The 20,629-nt window shown below is 38.0% G+C and overlaps 2 protein-coding genes across 5 annotated transcripts in view; both read left to right on the top strand.

Annotated features, from left to right (window-relative positions):
* LOC124358934 (tubulin epsilon chain-like) overlaps positions 1 to 12,716 on the top strand; it is a 32,544-nt gene extending 19,828 nt beyond the window's left edge. Inside the window, 2 exon segments of the mRNA XM_046811205.1 lie at positions 5,666 to 5,840; positions 12,387 to 12,716. Of these exon segments, the coding sequence (XP_046667161.1) occupies positions 5,666 to 5,840; positions 12,387 to 12,527 (316 nt within the window). The 3' untranslated portion in view covers positions 12,528 to 12,716.
* A 694-nt stretch (positions 12,717 to 13,410) lies between these two features.
* LOC124358935 (ornithine transcarbamylase, mitochondrial-like) overlaps positions 13,411 to 20,629 on the top strand; it is a 35,172-nt gene continuing 27,953 nt past the window's right edge. For 3 of the 4 annotated variants that reach the window (XM_046811207.1, XM_046811206.1, XM_046811209.1), the window contains exons 1-2: positions 13,411 to 13,810; positions 19,774 to 19,900. In XM_046811207.1, coding sequence (XP_046667163.1) covers positions 13,785 to 13,810; positions 19,774 to 19,900 — 153 coding nt within the window. In that variant the 5' untranslated portion in view covers positions 13,411 to 13,784. The remainder of the gene's footprint in view (positions 13,811 to 19,773; positions 19,901 to 20,629) is intronic. The other variant, XM_046811210.1, reaches the window with a different exon arrangement.

Genomic DNA, 20,629 nt, shown 5'->3' with positions numbered 1-20,629 from the left:
AACCTTCTACTGGGTACAGCAAAAACCGGTGTGTCACTTAAATCTGGGCAACCTTATGGATGTCCTGGAGTGGCACATCACTAACCACAAATGTCGAGATTCTGGGGTGCAAGGGTAGTTTGATAGGTCTAGTCTACTGCAGGAGATGACTGTTGGAGTTGGTAGGGTAGGTTGACTAAGTATCAGAGGTTCTTGCTAGCCTCAACAAAGGTGTGTCACCCCCTGCCTGCTTTGACTGGAGAGGCTGGTTCAGAGCTGGTCTCCCCTTCTTTCGGGGAGACATAACTCATATCATAGTTTCTATGACGGTATTAGAAACTTGGACCTAGACCAAATAAGTGTTTACATGTTAATGATAACTACTGTAAGTTACAAAAAATAGGAGTTGTTATTTCAAATGTATAAATGAAAAAAAAGTTATAAAAGTTACATGCATTTTTAAAATGTATTAAAGCAATGTACTTTTTGAATGAACCTCATAAATTGACACCTTATTTCATCACTTACTGCATGAAGTTAGTCTAATCTTTGATATATTATATAATGAAACAAACATGGTGATATTGTCAGGCTTTAGAATTTTAAGTATTAGTCTACTAGTATATATAATCCATATATAAACTCAGAATACGGAGCAGATAAACTGATACTCCAACTTACGGTTGTACTAGCTGAGTGTTGATACTCCGTCATACGTTGGTTTATTATACTCTTAGTGGGGCAAATGTGAATCTAATCAAATAATTTTTTTTTCTTGTCTACAAATTGTATGTCTAGGTAGAGAAAAATCAGATGGCCTATACAAAATATGCGGTACCGCAAGGTTCTGTATATTGGAGTTTTTAATTGTCTTTCGAACAATGTATTCTTAAACCAATAATGTTTTGTAAATATTTTAATTCTTGTTACTTCTATTATAATCACATAAATATACACATACATTTTTAGCTTTCATAATGGTTGGGTATTTCAATCCTGAAGCTTAAGGTTGCTGTTGCTATGTTTCTACAAACGAAAATATCTGTCTACAATATTATCATATGATTATATTAATTAAGGGTTTGTTTGTTCATATTTATTCAATTATCATGACAAATTTAATAAATTTTGGGTAAATACTTTTTTAATTCGTATAGAGCAGTTTTTTCTCTTTAAAATTTTTATATTATTGATAATTATTTCAATGTTTTATAAATATTAAACAGTTTTTAAAATACCGATGTTTCCTTAAACGCTGTCTGGTTTTTACTTTTTTATTTACTACCGGTAATTATTGATTTTATAATTTTCAACTGTTTTGTTTTCCTTGAAAAAAAAATTCAACTTACTTTTGTGTGTAGTGAAAAGTTAGCTATCAGTTAATAATATTTTTCTGTACAAAGAGTTAATTTTGAAATATTAGTTCATAGTTCAGCTGGTACATTAAATTTTTCTTTTTCATTGAAAACTCAAACTATAAATATCTATAATTTTATAGATATTTGTAATTATATGATAATATGAAAGAACATATCTTTTTAATAAATCTGTATTCAACACGGTAGGATAATAAGTATAAAAACAATTTAGTACTAGTTTTTTTAACCCATATATGCCCAAGTTTTTTTTAGGTTTAAAAATTAAATTTTACCCATTTATTTGTATTAGTATATCTTAAAAATGAACCAGAAAAATAATTATAAAATTCTTACATTCATGGATTTTCCATAATTGACCACCCCAAAAATGGGGCGTTGGGCATGTAAGGGGTCATATCCTGTCGTAAGCCTAATACTAATTATTTTTGTATTTTTGGAAACGCATACATAGAAACAAACATGTAATACCCAAATATATTGTTTTATTCAAATATTACATGATTTAAAAATAATAATTGAAATAAATCTTATTTTTAAAACTAACATATATTTTTGAAAATACATAATTATGACAGATTTTTCAGAATGAATTTTTTTCTACTGGGAATGAAACTTAACAAAACAATTGGCGTGGCATCCTACTGAACATTTCTGACATTTCTTGGTGGTATTCTTGTGGCATTCAGCGCAGCGTATTTGAGTGGTATTTGAGACAATCAAATGGCCGATGCCATCCAAGCGTAAGCCATCTGGAACACGGGTCCTCGACTTCTTAGATGGTCTTCCAACTGATGGACGGTCTACATTTCTTCTCAGATACACTTGAACTACTTCTCTGATAAACCCAAGAAAGTCGAAATCATCTTTACTTTTGCCGGCTGGGCTTAGGTTATACAACTGAAAGGCGTTCGTTGTTCATGCTGCAACTAAGTGGGAATAAGATAAGTTGCCAATACCACTTCTTCATCCTTATGGTTGGTTTGTAGGCTAAGACATTTTGATCAAGCCTATCAACTCCCCCCATACATAAATTGTACAATCCAACACACAGTGGTTGCTTGACACTAATTCTTCTTTTCTCCTGCTGTGACCAGCGGTTGCATGAACCCATGGGAGATACTCCAGCACGATTTGATGCAAGTGTGACAACACTATTATCATTGAATCTGACAAGAGTAGTTCCTGACTTTCTGTCACTTAATTGCTCAAAGCTTCCTCTCTTTAGTTTTTTAAATAATTTGTGGTCAGTTAACGGAGCCTTCTCGATTCTGTCAACTCTAATTGTGCCCGTACAATCATGCCCATTTTCCTTGAGTTCTTCTAAAAGAGGCAGTGATGTAAAGTAATTATCTACAAACAGGCTATATTTACTGTCAGAGGGAAGTCTTTTGACCAGGTCCATTACCACTGACCCTCCACAACCTAAATGTGGATGGGTGTTGCCTGTAGATGCACCCTGGTAAGGTTCACCTTGAATAATGTAGCCTAAACGTGTACACATCGACCAAACTTTAAAACCAAACCTTATTGGTTTATTATGTATGTGCTGTTTTGCACCATGCCTCCCAAAATACCTTACCATTGACTCATCAATGCTAACGTACGCGTCTCTAGGAAAATATTCTAACCACTTTTCGTTTAAGTATTTCCAAAGAGGTCGGATCTTGGTATATTTGTCTGTAACGTCAAGATGGTTATTGTCTGCAACATGAAAATAACGAAGGATTTCTTCAAATCTGGTCCGAGACATAGCTGCTGCTACACCTGGGTGATGCGTGTCTGCCCCTGTGTCCCAGTAGAGACGATTTCTGGCAACAGAGCAGTATCCACTCAATAAAAGAATACCAGTAAAAACACGTATTTCATGGGATGTTACATTAAAAGTATGATGGCCTTTGAACATTGCGTACTTCTTTGATTCCTGAACTATCAAATCAATTAGTTGGTTATCATAAAATAATTCAAAAAACTCTGTTGGTGTTCGATCAACATTAATGAAATCTGGCATCTCCCATTCATGTTCAGGCTTTTGAACTATGTCTACTTGTTCCCATTTACGTGTAGGTAAAGATCCTTTCTTAGCTTTTTTATTCATTTGCTCAGAATGGGTCTTTTTCAAACATGGTTGTGTTTTAGAACTAACCTTCTTTGAGGAGTTTTTACGTGTCCTATCAATCAAACCGTTATTACTAATATTAACTTGATCATTAGCTTCATCACAACCTTGTTGTAAATAGTAACAAAACAGAAAAAATTATTTTTTCCTTGAATCACTATATTTATAAAGATGTAAAGCCTGTAAAACTGTTGGGACTTCACCTAGATAGTAGATTGAGCTGGGACCAACACATTCAAGAGTTATGCAAAAAATTATCTAGAGTCACATTTCTTTTACGTAAGCTTTTGAATTCTGTGACAACGAATATGCTAATTACTACCTATTACGCCTTTTTCCATTCTCATCTTAGATATGGCATTACACTTTGGGGTAATAGCTGTGGTTCTCAAAAGGTTTTCATATGGCAAAAGAGAGCCCTAAGGGTAATAAAAAATGTCCCAGAAAGAGAGTCCTGTGAGCCTCTTTTTAAAGAACTACAGATAATGACTCTACCTAGCCTATACATTTACTGTTGCTTGGTTGATGTTAAAGAAAATCTACAAACACTCAGGGTTAGACAAGAAGTCCACAGATATCCTACTAGGAAAAACCATATGATAGAAATGTTACCAATAAAATTAGAAAAAACTAGAAGTAGTCACTGTATTATGAAATTAAAGATGTTCAATAAACTGCCTCAAGAGGCATGGCATGTAACATTAAAAAGATTTAAGGCAGTTTTAGAACATTGGCTCAAAGATAAAGCGTTTTACTCTGTACAAAGTTATTTGGCCTGTGATATTAGTACCCTAAGATTTTAAAATTAGTGTAGTACCCCCTGTTTATTTATTTAATTGTTAATAATTTATCTATTACAATTTATCCTTTTGTAAATTTTTCTGTTATATCGTTGTTACATTTTTAAATTTTAGCTAAATTAGAGCTAAGCCTGGTTGATGAAAGAATGTAATAATTGTTACCTGTAACATTGATTGACTAAGCCCGCTAGACAAGTTTGTTAATGTACACAGTATGTACTAGTGGGATTTAAGCTTTAGCATAGAATGACTTTGTCGATTGCATATTTTATGTTTAAAGACAATAAACTTTCTCATTCTCATTCTCATTCTCATTTTCTCATTCTCATCAATGACACTTGTCTGAGAGGGACTAGTGTCTAAAAGATCACTGGAAGTGGAAGGTTTTTCTATTAGGTCTACTCTTATAGGATTATTTACAATGATATCTGGATCTCCAAAAGATATGTGATCAAGTCCATCAGAGGTAAGAGTTGTAGCTTGCAGTTGAGCCGACGCTCTCAGCTGGTTACCTGTTAATCGATTTATGTCGTCTTCCTCCTCATTAGCACTATCTTCATCACTTTGCAAAAAGTTTTCAGGTGGCTCAGTTTACACTGTAGCAGTAAGTAGAGTATCTGTATTTCCTTCCAGAATCTGCAGTATATCTTCAACGGTGTATCTGGAATAAATAGATGACATAAGTATTTCTCAAAGTAAATCCGACTTAACAAATTTGTTTTTACTAATAACAGTTGGAAATAGAATTGTATTACCTATTGTGTGTAAAAGATAACTGAACTCAAATGTACTTTGGCTTGACTATGCTATGTACCCTGCTATGCCCACCGCCCCAATTTTGGGGCAGTAGGAAAAGTGAGGTTATGTTTACTCTGTGACTGAATAAGTAAGTTTATGATTATTATTCACTAAAGTAATATACAAACAATAAATCCAACTGTAAAATAACTTCTACTTATGTGTCAGTTAGAATTACTTACGTGTTTTCCGAATCCATTTTCAATCTTCAAAATATTGACAGAAAAAATACAACAGCAAAACACATGAGGCTTCTGCAGAGGTGCAACACACACTGTTGCAATCACTACTAACAACTGAACATGTAAGAAACACAAAAAGTCCGTTTATAAACAAAATGTACCTGTCAGAATTTTTTTTTAGTGCCGCCCCAAAAATGGGGCGTTGGGCATATATGGGTTAATATAACCTGCACAGAAGCAAAAATGCACCTACCAGTGTGGAGATTTAACATTGCCACTTCTATAATAGTAATGGTGTACTCCCATGTGCTCCGCACATTCAATTATAACAAATTTTTATTATGACAAGAATAATTACTGTAGTAATGTGACACTATTTACTTAATGTGAATGTACGGTACTAACTTGCAGGTTTCAATCCAAAGTAAAGTATGCCTCTTGGAGTGACCCAGGAGTAAAGACGGGGCTATGTTCTGTACCACCGGTCGGCCACAACAGTGCGATGTTATGTCTGGTTAATTCTACCAACATGGCAAACTTTTTCAACGATTCATTACACCACTTCAACTTGCTATATAAAAGAAAGGTAAATAGTGAATGACAATGTCTCCTGAATTAAAGCTGTTTTACATTGGTTCGATGCAGACTTGCAATTTCACACGTGTTTACTTATGTTTAATGAATAAACCTGAACACAACTTAATACAAATAATACAATAGATAACTGTAATGTTTATTTGAATTTTGTATGTCTATTGAACATTATTTATAAGCTAGGATTATTTTTTAATATATGAGGTAGCACTGAAATCAAGTCATCTTATAGATTTTTTACTGTAGCTGTGCAGAGAGCCGCAATGAAAGAATTGACTCATGTGATGTTTGCAATAAAGTAAAGTCATCCCCTGCCTGTGTGCGTAAAGAATCACCTACACCTCACCCAATTGCCACACAGCCATCCCCTGCCTGTGTGCATAAAGTATCACCTACCCCTCACCCAATTGCCACACAGTCATCCCCTGCCTGTGTGCATAAAGTATCACCTACCCCTCACCCAATTGCCACACAGTCATCCCCTGCCTGTGTGCATAAAGTATCACCTACCCCTCACCCAATTGCCACACAGTCATCCCCTGCCTGTGTGCATAAAGTATCACCTAATCCTCACCCAATTACCACACAGTCATCACCTGCCTGTGTGCATAAAGTATCACCTACCCCTCACCCAATTGCTACACAGTCATCCCTGCCTGTGTGCATAAAGTATCACCTACCCCTCACCCAATTGCCACACAGTCATCCCTGCCTGTGTGCATAAAGTATCACCTAATCCTCACCCAATTACCACACAGTCATCCCCTGCCTGTGTGCATAAAGTATCACCTCCCCTCACCCAATTACCACACAGTCATCCCCTGCCTGTGTGCATAAAGTATCACCTAACCCCTCACCCAATTGCCACACAGTCATCCCCTGCCTGTGTGCATAAAGTATCACCTCCCCCTCACCCAATTGCCACACAGTCATCCCCTGCCTGTGTGCATAAAGTATCACCTCCCCCTCACCCAATTGCCACACAGTCATCCCCTGCCTGTGTGCATAAAGTATCACCTACCCCTCACCCAATTGCCACACAGTCATCCCCTGCCTGTGTGCATAAAGTATCACCTACCCCTCACCCAATTGCCACACAGTCATCCCCTGCCTGTGTGCATAAAGTATCACCTACCCCTCACCCAATTGCCACACAGTCATCCCCTGCCTGTGTGCATAAAGTATCACCTACCCCTCACCCAATTGCCACACAGTCATCCCCTGCCTGTGTGCATAAAGTATCACCTACCCCTCACCCAATTGCCACACAGTCATCCCCTGCCTGTGTGCATAAAGTATCACCTACCCCTCACCCAATTGCCACACAGTCATCCCCTGCCTGTGTGCATAAAGTATCACCTACCCCTCACCCAATTGCTACACAGTCATCCCTGCCTGTGTGCATAAAGTATCACCTACCCCTCACCCAATTGCTACACAGTCATCCCCTGCCTGTGTGCATAAAGTATCACCTACCCCTCACCCAATTGCTACACAGTCATCCCCTGCCTGTGTGCATAAAGTATCACCTACCCCTCACCCAATTGCCACACAGTCATCCCCTGCCTGTGTGCATAAAGTATCACCTACCCCTCACCCAATTACCACACAGTCATCCCCTGCCTGTGTGCATAAAGTATCACCTACCCCTCACCCAATTGCCACACAGTCATCCCCTGCCTGTGTGCATAAAGTATCACCTACCCCTCACCCAATTGCTACACAGTCATCCCCTGCCTGTGTGCATAAAGTATCACCTACCCCTCACCCAATTGCCACACAGTCATCCCCTGCCTGTGTGCATAAAGTATCACCTACCCCTCACCCAATTACCACACAGTCATCCCCTGCCTGTGTGCATAAAGTATCACCTACCCCTCACCCAATTGCCACACAGTCATCCCCTGCCTGTGTGCATAAAGTATCACCTACCCCTCACCCAATTACCATACAGTCATCCCCTGCCTGTGTGCATAAAGTATCACCTACCCCTCACCCAATTACCACACAGTCATCCCCTGCCTGTGTGCATAAAGTATCACCTAACCCTCACCCAATTACCATACAGTCATCCCCTGCCTGTGTGCATAAAGTATCACCTAATCCTCACCCAATTACCACACAGTCATCCCCTGCCTGTGTGCATAAAGTATCACCTAACCCTCACCCAATTACCATACAGTCATCCCCTGCCTGTGTGCATAAAGTATCACCTAATCCTCAGTCATTCCCTGCCTGTGTGCATAAAGTATCACCTCACCAATTACCATACAGTCATCCCATGCCTGTGTGCATAAAGTATCACCTAATCCTCACCTAATTGCCACACAGTCATCCCTGCCTGTGTGCATAAAGTATCACCTAATCCTCACCCAATTACCATACAGTCATCCCCTGCCTGTGTGCATAAAGTATCACCTAATCCTCACCCAATTACCACACAGTCATCCCCTGCCTGTGTGCATAAAGTATCACCTAATCCTCACCCAATTACCACACAGTCATCCCCTGCCTGTGTGCATAAAGTATCACCTAATCCTCACCCAATTACCACACAGTCATCCCTGCCTGTGTGCATAAAGTATCACCTAATCCTCACCCAATTACCATACAGTCATCCCCTGCCTGTGTGCATAAAGTATCACCTAATCCTCACCCAATTACCACACAGTCATCCCCTGCCTGTGTGCATAAAGTATCACCTAATCCTCACCCAATTACCATACAGTCATCCCCTGCCTGTGTGCATAAAGTATCACCTAATCCTCACCCAATTACCACACAGTCATCCCCTGCCTGTGTGCATAAAGTATCACCTAATCCTCACCCAATTACCACACAGTCATCCCCTGCCTGTGTGCATAAAGTATCACCTACCCCTCACCCAATTACCACACAGTCATCCCCTGCCTGTGTGCATAAAGTATCACCTAATCCTCACCCAATTACCACACAGTCATCCCCTGCCTGTGTGCATAAAGTATCACCTACCCTCACCCAATTACCACACAGTCATCCCCTGCCTGTGTGCATAAAGTATCACCTAATCCTCACCCAATTACCACACAGTCATCCCCTGCCTGTGTGCATAAAGTATCACCTAATCCTCACCCAATTACCATACAGTCATCCCCTGCCTGTGTGCATAAAGTATCACCTACCCTCACCCAATTACCACACAGTCATCCCCTGCCTGTGTGCATAAAGTATCACCTAACCCTCACCCAATTACCACACAGTCATCCCCTGCCTGTGTGCATAAAGTATCACCTAATCCTCACCCAATTGCCACACAGTCATTCCCTGCCTGTGTGCATAAAGTATCACCTAATCCTCACCCAATTACCATACAGTCATCCCCTGCCTGTGTGCATAAAGTATCACCTAATCCTCACCCAATTACCACACAGTCATCCCCTGCCTGTGTGCATAAAGTATCACCTAATCCTCACCCAATTACCATACAGTCATCCCCTGCCTGTGTGCATAAAGTATCACCTACCCCTCACCTAATTGCCACACAGTCATCCCCTGCCTGTGTGCATAAAGTATCACCTAATCCTCACCCAATTGCCACACAGTCATTCCCTGCCTGTGTGCATAAAGTATCACCTAATCCTCACCCAATTACCATACAGTCATCCCCTGCCTGTGTGCATAAAGTATCACCTACCCCTCACCCAATTGCCACACAGTCATTCCCTGCCTGTGTGCATAAAGTATCACCTACCCCTCACCCAATTACCACACAGTCATCCCCTGCCTGTGTGCATAAAGTATCACCTACCCCTCACCCAATTACCACACAGTCATCCCCTGCCTGTGTGCATAAAGTATCACCTAACCCTCTCACCCAATTACCACACAGTCATCCCCTGCCTGTGTGCATAAAGTATCACCTAATCCTCACCCAATTACCACACAGTCATCCCCTGCCTGTGTGCATAAAGTATCACCTAACCCTCACCCAATTACCATACAGTCATCCCCTGCCTGTGTGCATAAAGTATCACCTAATCCTCACCCAATTACCACACAGTCATCCCCTGCCTGTGTGCATAAAGTATCACCTAACCCCTCACCCAATTGCCACACAGTCATCCCCTGCCTGTGTGCATAAAGTATCACCTAATCCTCACCCAATTACCACACAGTCATTCCCTGCCTGTGTGCATAAAGTATCACCTAACCCTCACCCAATTACCACACAGTCATCCCCTGCCTGTGTGCATAAAGTATCACCTAATCCTCACCCAATTGCCACACAGTCATTCCCTGCCTGTGTGCATAAAGTATCACCTACCCCTCACCCAATTACCACACAGTCATTCCCTGCCTGTGTGCATAAAGTATCACCTAATCCTCACCCAATTACCACACAGTCATCCCCTGCCTGTGTGCATAAAGTATCACCTAACCCTCACCCAATTACCACACAGTCATCCCCTGCCTGTGTGCATAAAGTATCACCTAATCCTCACCCAATTACCATACAGTCATCCCCTGCCTGTGTGCATAAAGTATCACCTAATCCTCACCCAATTACCATACAGTCATCCCCTGCCTGTGTGCATAAAGTATCACCTAATCCTCACCCAATTACCACACAGTCATCCCCTGCCTGTGTGCATAAAGTATCACCTAACCCTCACCCAATTACCACACAGTCATTCCCTGCCTGTGTGCATAAAGTATCACCTAATCCTCACCTAATTGCCACACAGTCATTCCCTGCCTGTGTGCATAAAGTATCACCTAATCCTCACCCAATTACCATACAGTCATCCCCTGCCTGTGTGCATAAAGTATCACCTAATCCTCACCCAATTACCACACAGTCATCCCCTGCCTGTGTGCATAAAGTATCACCTAATCCTCACCCAATTACCATACAGTCATCCCCTGCCTGTGTGCATAAAGTATCACCTACCCCTCACCTAATTGCCACACAGTCATCCCTGCCTGTGTGCATAAAGTATCACCTAATCCTCACCTAATTGCCACACAGTCATTCCCTGCCTGTGTGCATAAAGTATCACCTAACCCTCACCCAATTACCACACAGTCATTCCCTGCCTGTGTGCATAAAGTATCACCTAATCCTCACCTAATTGCCACACAGTCATTCCCTGCCTGTGTGCATAAAGTATCACCTAATCCTCACCCAATTACCATACAGTCATCCCCTGCCTGTGTGCATAAAGTATCACCTAATCCTCACCCAATTACCATACAGTCATCCCCTGCCTGTGTGCATAAAGTATCACCTACCCCTCACCCAATTGCCACACAGTCATTCCCTGCCTGTGTGCATAAAGTATCACCTACCCCTCACCCAATTGCCACACAGTCATTCCCTGCCTGTGTGCATAAAGTATCACCTACCCCTCACCCAATTGCCACACCGTCATCCCCTGCCTGTGTGCATAAAGTATCACCTACCCCTCACCCAATTGCCACACAGTCATTCCCTGCCTGTGTGCATAAAGTATCACCTAACCCTCACCCAATTGCCACACCGTCATCCCCTGCCTGTGTGCATAAAGTATCAACTACCCCTCACCTAATTGCCACACAGTCATCCCCTGCCTGTGTGCATAAAGTATCACCTACCCCTCACCCAATTACCATACAGTCATCCCCTGCCTGTGTGCATAAAGTATCACCTCCCAGTCACTCAATCTCTACACTATTTTATCCAGATTTTGCTTGGATGTTTCACCTTATATACATATTCCATATGCTAGATGTGAATGAATCAGTGCAAAGTAAAGTGAATTTGAAGTGTGATTTGAATTCAGAGCATCTAAATCACACAATTCCGATATGTTATTATGTTGTGTTTTTATCAAAAAAGGAATATCAGTCTTACATATATTGCCCCGGTCTGTTCTGTTAGTCTGGTCATCCTCCAGTCAGAGGGAAAAACCAGGTATATTGTTTGTAAGGAAAAACTAAGCACTTCATAAAAGCTATAATAAATTAAAAAATCAACAAACCTTAAAATTCAGCGTAGGAGAATCCAAAATGCCTATTTGTATGATTAAAGTAAGTTGGTTGAGTTAATATGGAACAACCCAATGTAGGCTATATAAATACATACAGAATGGACTATCATATCAACTTGCTTTATTACACAGGTTGAGCAAGTTTGGCTACTTTTAATACCCACTGGACAACCAATAAATGGTGTGAGTTATTTTAACAAACACATAAGAATTGTCTGATAATCTTGTAGTACATTATGAATTACATTTCCTTATCAAGTAAAGAAAAGGTTGACAGTGTGAACAGTTATAAACACATTCATGAATACAACGATTATAAAAGTTGTATATGAGTAAGTAGTATGCGTTACAATAATAAAATATTTAAGTGAGCTAATGACAGTTCAAAGAGCTTGCAGTTTATTCATAAAATCTGAACCTTATCTTGGGTTATGCTGTACTTCTAATGTCTAGTGTTGTTGAATACTGTATAAAAATTAATTATCAATAGAAGAGTGTTGATTTCCTAATAACGAATTGACTATTTATAGGCTCATGTACACCATTATACGAATGTCGATGGATTTGATTGTGACGATTTCCTATTAACAAGAGAGAGTTTGATGACATCGGCGATGAAGTACTCTGAGGCAGCAAATTTTGTGGAAATTCCCAGGCTCAAAGTTAGATGACAGAAGACAATACAACATTGCATTTCAAAATTAATTTTTGTATTATACAATTTACACTATAAATTATAGACATGTACACTATCTGAAATGTTTTTAAAGTTGTGTTATTTATAAATTATGTAGCATGTTTAATGTGTTAAGTCTATTTTATTACGTAACATAATACCAATAAAATGCTTTTAGAAGTTTTATAGTGATGTTTAATTTATAAATCCTGTCACAGCTTTAATCTGTATTGTCTATTTTATTACATTATACCAGAGAAAGATCTTACATAAGTGAATGATGATTCAATATAATTGAGTGGCAAAATTTATTGCTGCTTCACATTAAAATTGATAAGTAAGGTACACTGTACTGAATTGTAGGGGGACAAAGTAAATTACTAAATATGTCAAGCTGACACATAAACCATGATTTTTTTAAATTGACATTTCTATGTTTTTACAACATAGACATTTTGGGGAGTACAACTACCAAGGTGATAAAGAAACAGCAGAGGTTTAGCAATGCTGGACATATGACCTGGGAGGGCAATTCAGAACAAAACAACTCCGATCTGGTAAAGGATGTCGGTAGCCAGCAGTAGTGACCATTTGTGCGCAAAAGATTAAGCTTGTTTAATCCTTCTTTTCTTTTTCTTTCTTCTTGTACGGGTATTTGGCATTTTATCATACTCTATGGCAGTTTCAAAATTAATTGAGAAAAAATCATTTGTCAGTTTCTTCTTTCCTCTTTGTATCGGGCTGTACAAACTATTACACTTCAAAACTTGTGGATATTCTTGAAACCTGATTTAGAACAATGATGTGTATTTCCATATGTTTAAAGATTTAACATTTTGTCAATAAAGAAAGCAGGCTGATTGATTTACATTTATATTTCTTACTATTGAAATACAGATTAATATCACTGTTTTTGAATTAAACATTTCAACATTTTTCAATGTGTATGGTCTGAGAAGAAAAAATTAATGATAACAAAACCGTTCAAGTAATTAAGTTGTTTTCTGCATTTTATTTACCCTCTGATTCGATATCAACTGTTATGGTAAATTTAGTGGTTGAACTGTTATTACAGCATATGATTTCAAAATACTAAATCATGTTATTTTAATGTTTTGTTTACTAGCATCCTTTTGTTTTTGTTAAGAAATGTATCTAAATAATTTCAAAACTATTTTGATTTGTTCATTTTTGTAAGCAAAATAGATTGTGAATTATGACTTGCCTATGAAACACTGCTCGTATAGTAGTTATGCTTAGTAATTACAAATTCATGAGGTGAGTAAAATGCATTGTTTACATCAAAAATGGTTTATGTTTAGCATTAATTATAAAATTAAAAAACCCTAAACTAATGGAAAAAAGTTGCTAAAAGATGAACAAGGGATTGGAGTTTGACCCTGTCAGCTACTTGGTCAATCTTTGTAACGAGTTGAAGGAACACAAAGTTGTGTATATAAATGCACGATGTAGCAAACAAAAAGGTAGGTATCACGCTCATGCATGCCTACTCGCCACTCCACGAGACACGTCAGCTACTTGGTCAATCTTTGTAACGAGTTGAAGGAAGACAAAGTTGTGTATATAAATGCACAATGTAGCAAACAAAAAGGTAGGTATCACGCTCATGCATGCCTACTCGCCACTCCACGAGACACGTCAGGTGGGTGGTCAAGGCAGACAGCCTTATGCAGGAGAGCTGCAATAACTAATATTTTTTCACTGTTTCTCCGACAATAATTGTCGGACAATTATTGTCTGTCATGATTCTTATTTTTTTGTTACCGTAATAATTTGTATGCATACTTCCACCTGTTGCTATTAAATTAATAGTAAACTGGAACAGAATTAAATCATATTTTTATTAATGTGCTAGTTACAGAATTGGAACTATTAACTCATTATATACATATTTTCTGTTCGATTTTTATTTGATGCACATCGTTTTCCATTGTACACGTGCAATGTAACAAAACTGAATTAATACCATCTCTTGATATATCATACTGGCACATGCAATAAAAATTTACTTTAAATATTAAAAATGGTTAAACTTTTTGTAATGGCTAGTAAAAGTTTAAGCTTTGTAAGCTTAGTAAGTGGGCTTATTACACTTTGATTTGACTTAATAATTAACAACATATAATTATTACAATGAAGGAGGAGGAGCTCTTCTTATTGGAATATAAATTTTCTATTATTTTACAAAAGAAAACTGACAATTCTCCAATAATTTGTGTATTTTTCACTGTGAAATTATTGGAGAATTGTCAGTTTTCTTTTGTAAAATAATAGAAAAAATATAATTATTAGTTAAAAATTTAAAATTTTAGTGTGAAAAAGTTATGAAATGACCGTTTGTTGCATACACCATTCTGAAATTTATGTAAATTTAGGATGACCTGATTATTGTATTGAAATTTGTTCAGCTTTTAATTGTTCTACTGGAATCACCATCTTTGTTCCCATAAATTCTCTTTTCAAAGAAATCTGCTTGTTTAATTCATGAGTATACAAGTTCTAATAAAACAGGCAATGACGAATTCATCTACATCGGTATATTTAACTATAAATTATTAATTAGCTTATTCATAACTCCTCTCTTTAATTAAGCTGTCTAAATCATAGTACTTTTGGATTTCTTCCATTCCCTTAATCACATTTAACCATTTAAGGGTTGGATTCATTAATGCCCCTTTAGAAATACTTGCTAACCAATCAGGTTTATTGCTGAGATAAAGGACAGTTGAATGGCCATATTCAAATTTGAGCTAATATCCTGTGTCTACTCAATATGCAACAACATATCTACCCACCAATTGTTTTTATACCCACCACTTTGTGAAGCAATAAGACTTTGATTTTCTGTACTTGAATTCAGTTCTAATTGATCACCTAAAGTTTCCTTCGATTTAGAGTGCTTGATATTTAGGCAATTGTCAATGTCGTAGTTCTCAGCTTTATTTTCGTTTTGGTAACTATCTAGAAATCCCTGAAAAGTTTTATGACTTCAGCGCTGAGTACGCAAAAGAACATGACCATAATCTTCATTTTCACAGTTCATTCATATAACACTTGAAGTGTTACTGCAAAGTAACAAATACAGTTCGAGGACTTTAGCTGTGCGCGTGACCTGGAGTGTGTGGTGATGGGCGGGAGGGGTGGCGGGGTTGGTAGCATTATGCGCTGCGTCCCGAAAACATTTCCTTTGACTCATGGTTAAAACCCTCCTTTCTGGAATCGTATTGGCCAAATAACTCATCGCACTCGCCACAATCAGTCTGTTTTGTGACAGTGCTGAGTGTAGCTTGTGCTTCGCTTTTACCGATAATGTCTGTTGAGTTAAAGTCAAAAGTCAAAAAGCCTATTCATAGTTCAGGCTCGCGAAATTGTGAGTAATGTTTATACATTTATGAAGGAAGAGGCAAGACCATCAAACTGTTAAAATTCCGTTGTCAAAGGCTCGCCAAAGAACTGCTGCAGCAACTGGAGTGTCAGAGAGCGAGTTGTGACTAAAATAAACAGTTAACTTAACAAGTTGAAGGTTAGTAACATGTGTGAGGCAAGTTTTACTACACCAAACAAAATCCAACGTCGTAGAATAGTTGACAATTTCCATGTTGAAGAACATCGAATACCGACTGCAAAACTTTTGAGGGAGGCGCTAAGGGACAAAAATATTTTCCAGGGTTGTGAGAAAAGTTTTAGGTGGGTATTAAAAGGACCTGGAATTTACTTGGAGAAGGACGGCAAACAATAGGAAATTATTAATTGAAAAGCCAGAAATCCGAGAGAAAGAGGATAACATACTTGAGAGCGTTGAAAAATTACAGGGAGCAAGGACGCCCCATAATTTATTTAAGACGAATCTTATATAGCCTACTATCGTCTCACGTATCTAACCAAACTTGGTCAAATGGCTCAAATGAAGGGTTACACGTGCCGATTTCCAAGGGCGTGAGGACTAATAATTACCATGCGGATGGAGAGAAGGTTCTTGCCCAATGCTTTTACATGTTGAAAGCAAGCAACCATAGTGGAGACTACCACGACAATGTGAATGGGGACATTTTTATGAAGTGGATAAAGGAAAAAATTGTTACCAAATTTTAAAACCAAATTTCAGTACTAGTATTCGATAACGCGCCATAATCATAACATACAAAATGATAAAGCTCCTAACTTTCAAAAAGTAGGAAGCAAGATATGAAGTTGTGGCTTTCAAAAAACGGAATACCATTCTGCGACGATATCCTTTTATCCTGAACTCTACAAAACTTGTGCAGCTATATAAACCAAGGCATGTCCGGTACGCCTTGGACGAAACTGTTCAACTACAGGGTCATGACATCTTACGACATCCGCCCTACCACCCAGACCTCAATCCCATGTGAGTTAATTTGGGCCGAAGTCAACATCATGTGGTTATGAGAAATACATCTTTCACTGTGTATCAAGCTAGAGCTCTATGCGAAGACAAGATGTCAAGTATGGGCGCAGAAGAGTGGTCAGTAAAGTACAAGCACGTAGAGAAAATCGAAAGGGACTATGCAGCCGCAGAACCCCAGATTGACAATTTATAGAATCCCTTATTATATCAGTTGGTTCGGATACAGACAGCAGTGACAGTAACCCAGAAGAGGAGGACAACTTGAATGGAATTTGAAGAACTCCCAATGAAAAAAAACAATCATTGTAAGTAACATTTGTTATTAGAAAATTATATTCTAGCATTTAAAATTAATTAAATATTATTGAAGTGATTGTAAAATTAAATAATAAGAGAATACCAAATAATAACAATAATAGGACTTATCCTTGTTTTTCAGTTGTTATATTGTTGTTTATCGTGTTTTTGAAAATAACGTATGTGTGAATAAAAATCGGCAAATCGAAATCGTGAGTTTTAAAGTCGTTAAGAGATTCTTGCGCCTTCATCTCAGCGGCTAGCACGTAAACGCAACCCGCAACACAGATAGCGTTCGTTTTTTTGAAAGGGTAGTATTAGGGCTGCACGAGCACAGCTAAATTCCTCCAACTGTACGTGATTCTTTGTGTAACAGCTGTTGTTGATGGGTGGTCATAAAACCTTCAGAAAACTCTTTAACAGTGAAAAATATGATTCAAAATGTGTTTACATCAAACTGACAAAGCGTAGCTGAACGCTTCACTTTTTAAGTTCGAATACAACCTTGTAAACTACGTATTGAGATAGCCAACTTGGAATGGTAATAACTCTCTTTGATCAATAGCCCTCATGGAAAACACTAGGGCCATCAACTTGTGCAAAGCTTGTAGTATCTTGCAAGAATACTACTGGCACATTTATATTTAGGCAATCTACCCCACCAACTCCAACAGTCATCTCCCGCTGTAGACTAGACCTATCGAATTGCCCTTGAACCCCAGAATCTCGACATTTGCAGTTAGTGATGTGCCGCTCCTGGACATCCATAAGGTTCCCCAGATTTAAGATTTCAGTTTTTGATGTGCCCATTAGTAGATTGTTTACCTTTTCACTTGTACTAACGTCTATATGATTTGTCTTTAATGGTTTAAAATAAAACAACATTAAGGACTGGACAATATTTTTTATTTTCACAACATTTAGCTATTTCATCTCTATTGACACTTCATTTGCTAGTGCAACTTAGGTACAAATATTTAGATGAGGAACTGCTAAATGTTTTAGTTTTCTTTTAACTTCAAAAGTTTGGTGTTTAGATCCCCAGAGTCAAAATTATTAAAGCAAACACGAGCAATAACAATATTCTAAACATCGTAGCGCCTACATGCGTGTACCTATAAAGTTTTAGCTTAACCTCTTTGGGAAACGGTGAAATAAAATATTTCCTTCTTTACTTTGCTGTTCATTAACCAGTAACATACTACACATCAAGGCATTATCAACCAGTAAAATACAAACAAAACAAACCAAAACAAGTTAGTAATTGTTTACAAACTTTCATAGCATAGTAACAACGGCAGCGCTACATTGTGTTTTGGCGTACCAGTTGATCAACTCTGCCACACGGCGGATATCACAGAGTGGGACATGCCACTGTGCATCGCCCAGCTGACACACTGTTTTTGTTCTATACACTCTGTATGTTTTAATTTTATGTTTTGTAATCTTAGTAGACTATCCCACTTTTGTATATGTATGTATGTACTCCTATAGTTTTATCCTTTAGAGCTCACAGCCAGTTTTCCATCAACCGTCTGTAAAGGAGATGATGAACACTTAAGCTCTCACTGAGCACCAAATATTTTTACTCTGTATGAGTTGGAAAAGGCTAACTTGAACAGAATTATTGTTTTAATAACTAAAAATCGTCACTTTTGGAATCGTCTAAAGAAAAACGTGTAATTATAATCTCTTACGAAGTCGGCTGTTCATATCTGCTATGCTTGTTGTCCTAATATTCACAATAAGACTCAAGGAAGCCCAACATTTGGAGGAACTAGATTTTGGGTCGGGAAACGTTCTTCGGTTTGGAAGAATTGAATTATAACATTCCCTTTAGGCTATGTCCATAGGATAGTACAGTATATCCTTCGGTTGACATACAAAGAAAGCCTTTCATCATCCTATCTTACAATCGATATTAAGTAATGATTCTAAAATTCATCTATATTGTAATTTAAGGAAGGATGTAACATTTTTAGATAATGATAACAGTCTTGAATGTCAAGGTTGAAACATGGCCACAAAAATGAGGTTGCATACTGTGCTTTGCAAGCTAGGGGTAAAAAAATTTAGCGAGAAAATAGTAAACCAATAGTACACTAGAGTATCGAAGAACCTGACAGAACGTTAAGATTTTTTTTGCAGATGGTTGGTTTGCTCTTTTACCATTTGACCCCTAATTCAATAGCACTCTTCGTTAGACAGAGAGGAAGTATCAAGATTCAAATCTTCAGTACCATCTTAAAGGACTCTCTAAGTGTTCGTCATGATGTAATATTTAAACTTTAAACAAACAAAAAAAACATTTTGCCAAAACTGACTATACAGAGGGTATAGTCTGATTTTTACTAATTGATTAAACCTTTTACTCTTGTCTGTCATTAAAATTCATCTACTGAAAAGATTTTAAAAAGGACGGCAAAAAATTGTTTTGCATGAGGTGATGAAATAGCGAGCACCAACCCTGGCCAGTGAAATAATGAAAGATGATCCCTGGTTTATTCCTTTCTCTCTGATAAAGCTACCTAAGATATATCAATTGATGTTTTAGACATCTGTCTAATGGCTGTGGCCACAAGTTCATCGACACCTCCGATCTGTGCACTTCTGAGATCCAGGACATTCTTTGGACCTCTCTTGATCTCAAAGCTAGAGTCAAGAATCATTCTTTTGGCAAGGTATGGTCACTAGATTTCACTTCAGTAGAGTTCAACAAATCTAAGTTAGTCAGTATGTTTGACATTTTATTTTGAATTGTGCTTAAAACAATGGGAGTTCCAGAAAAAAGGTTTAACGGGGCCTCCACCAAAAGTTCTGGTGCTAAATAGTTCATCTTAAAGTGTGTTTAATATAAAGTAAAATGTAATTATTACTTTCCTCAATTTGAAGGAAGAAGAGGGAACATAGATTTAGAAACTAAATGGTTCGAGAACCAAGAGAGGCTAATCAATTTTTGGTCTTATTCTGTCAGCCCTTGTGAGCCACAGGTCTATGCGTGTGTCTTCTCAAACAGAATAAAGGGAAGAGTCGATACAGTACATCATTGACAGACTGATAAAAACTGCTTCGGTCACAGACAGGATTTGAATCTGCACAATCTCTAACTCAGATCCAAAGTTTAATGCTCTAGATCGTGTGACCCCTCTCCTAGTTTTAGTTTCCTTTTGTCATAAAAGTTTTCCGCTTAATAAATGTATACACATACTAATTTTAGAACTATAGGTAGTTTTCATTCAGTGCTCATTAAAAGGGTTCAGTACTGATTTTCAGAGGTCAGATTGTCTGTGTAAACTGTGTACCTGAATCCTGTAACTACCTAAGTGGCTTATTCTTGAAATCGAAACAATACGATTTTGCTTTACAACAACCACGTGTTCTTAAAACACACCTCCTTTGAGCTGCAGCCC

The sequence above is a fragment of the Homalodisca vitripennis genome, chromosome 4 (genome assembly GCF_021130785.1).
Source record: "Homalodisca vitripennis isolate AUS2020 chromosome 4, UT_GWSS_2.1, whole genome shotgun sequence".
NCBI classification, from domain to species: Eukaryota; Metazoa; Arthropoda; class Insecta; order Hemiptera; family Cicadellidae; genus Homalodisca; species Homalodisca vitripennis.
This window is presented reverse-complemented; position numbering and strand designations above follow the sequence as displayed.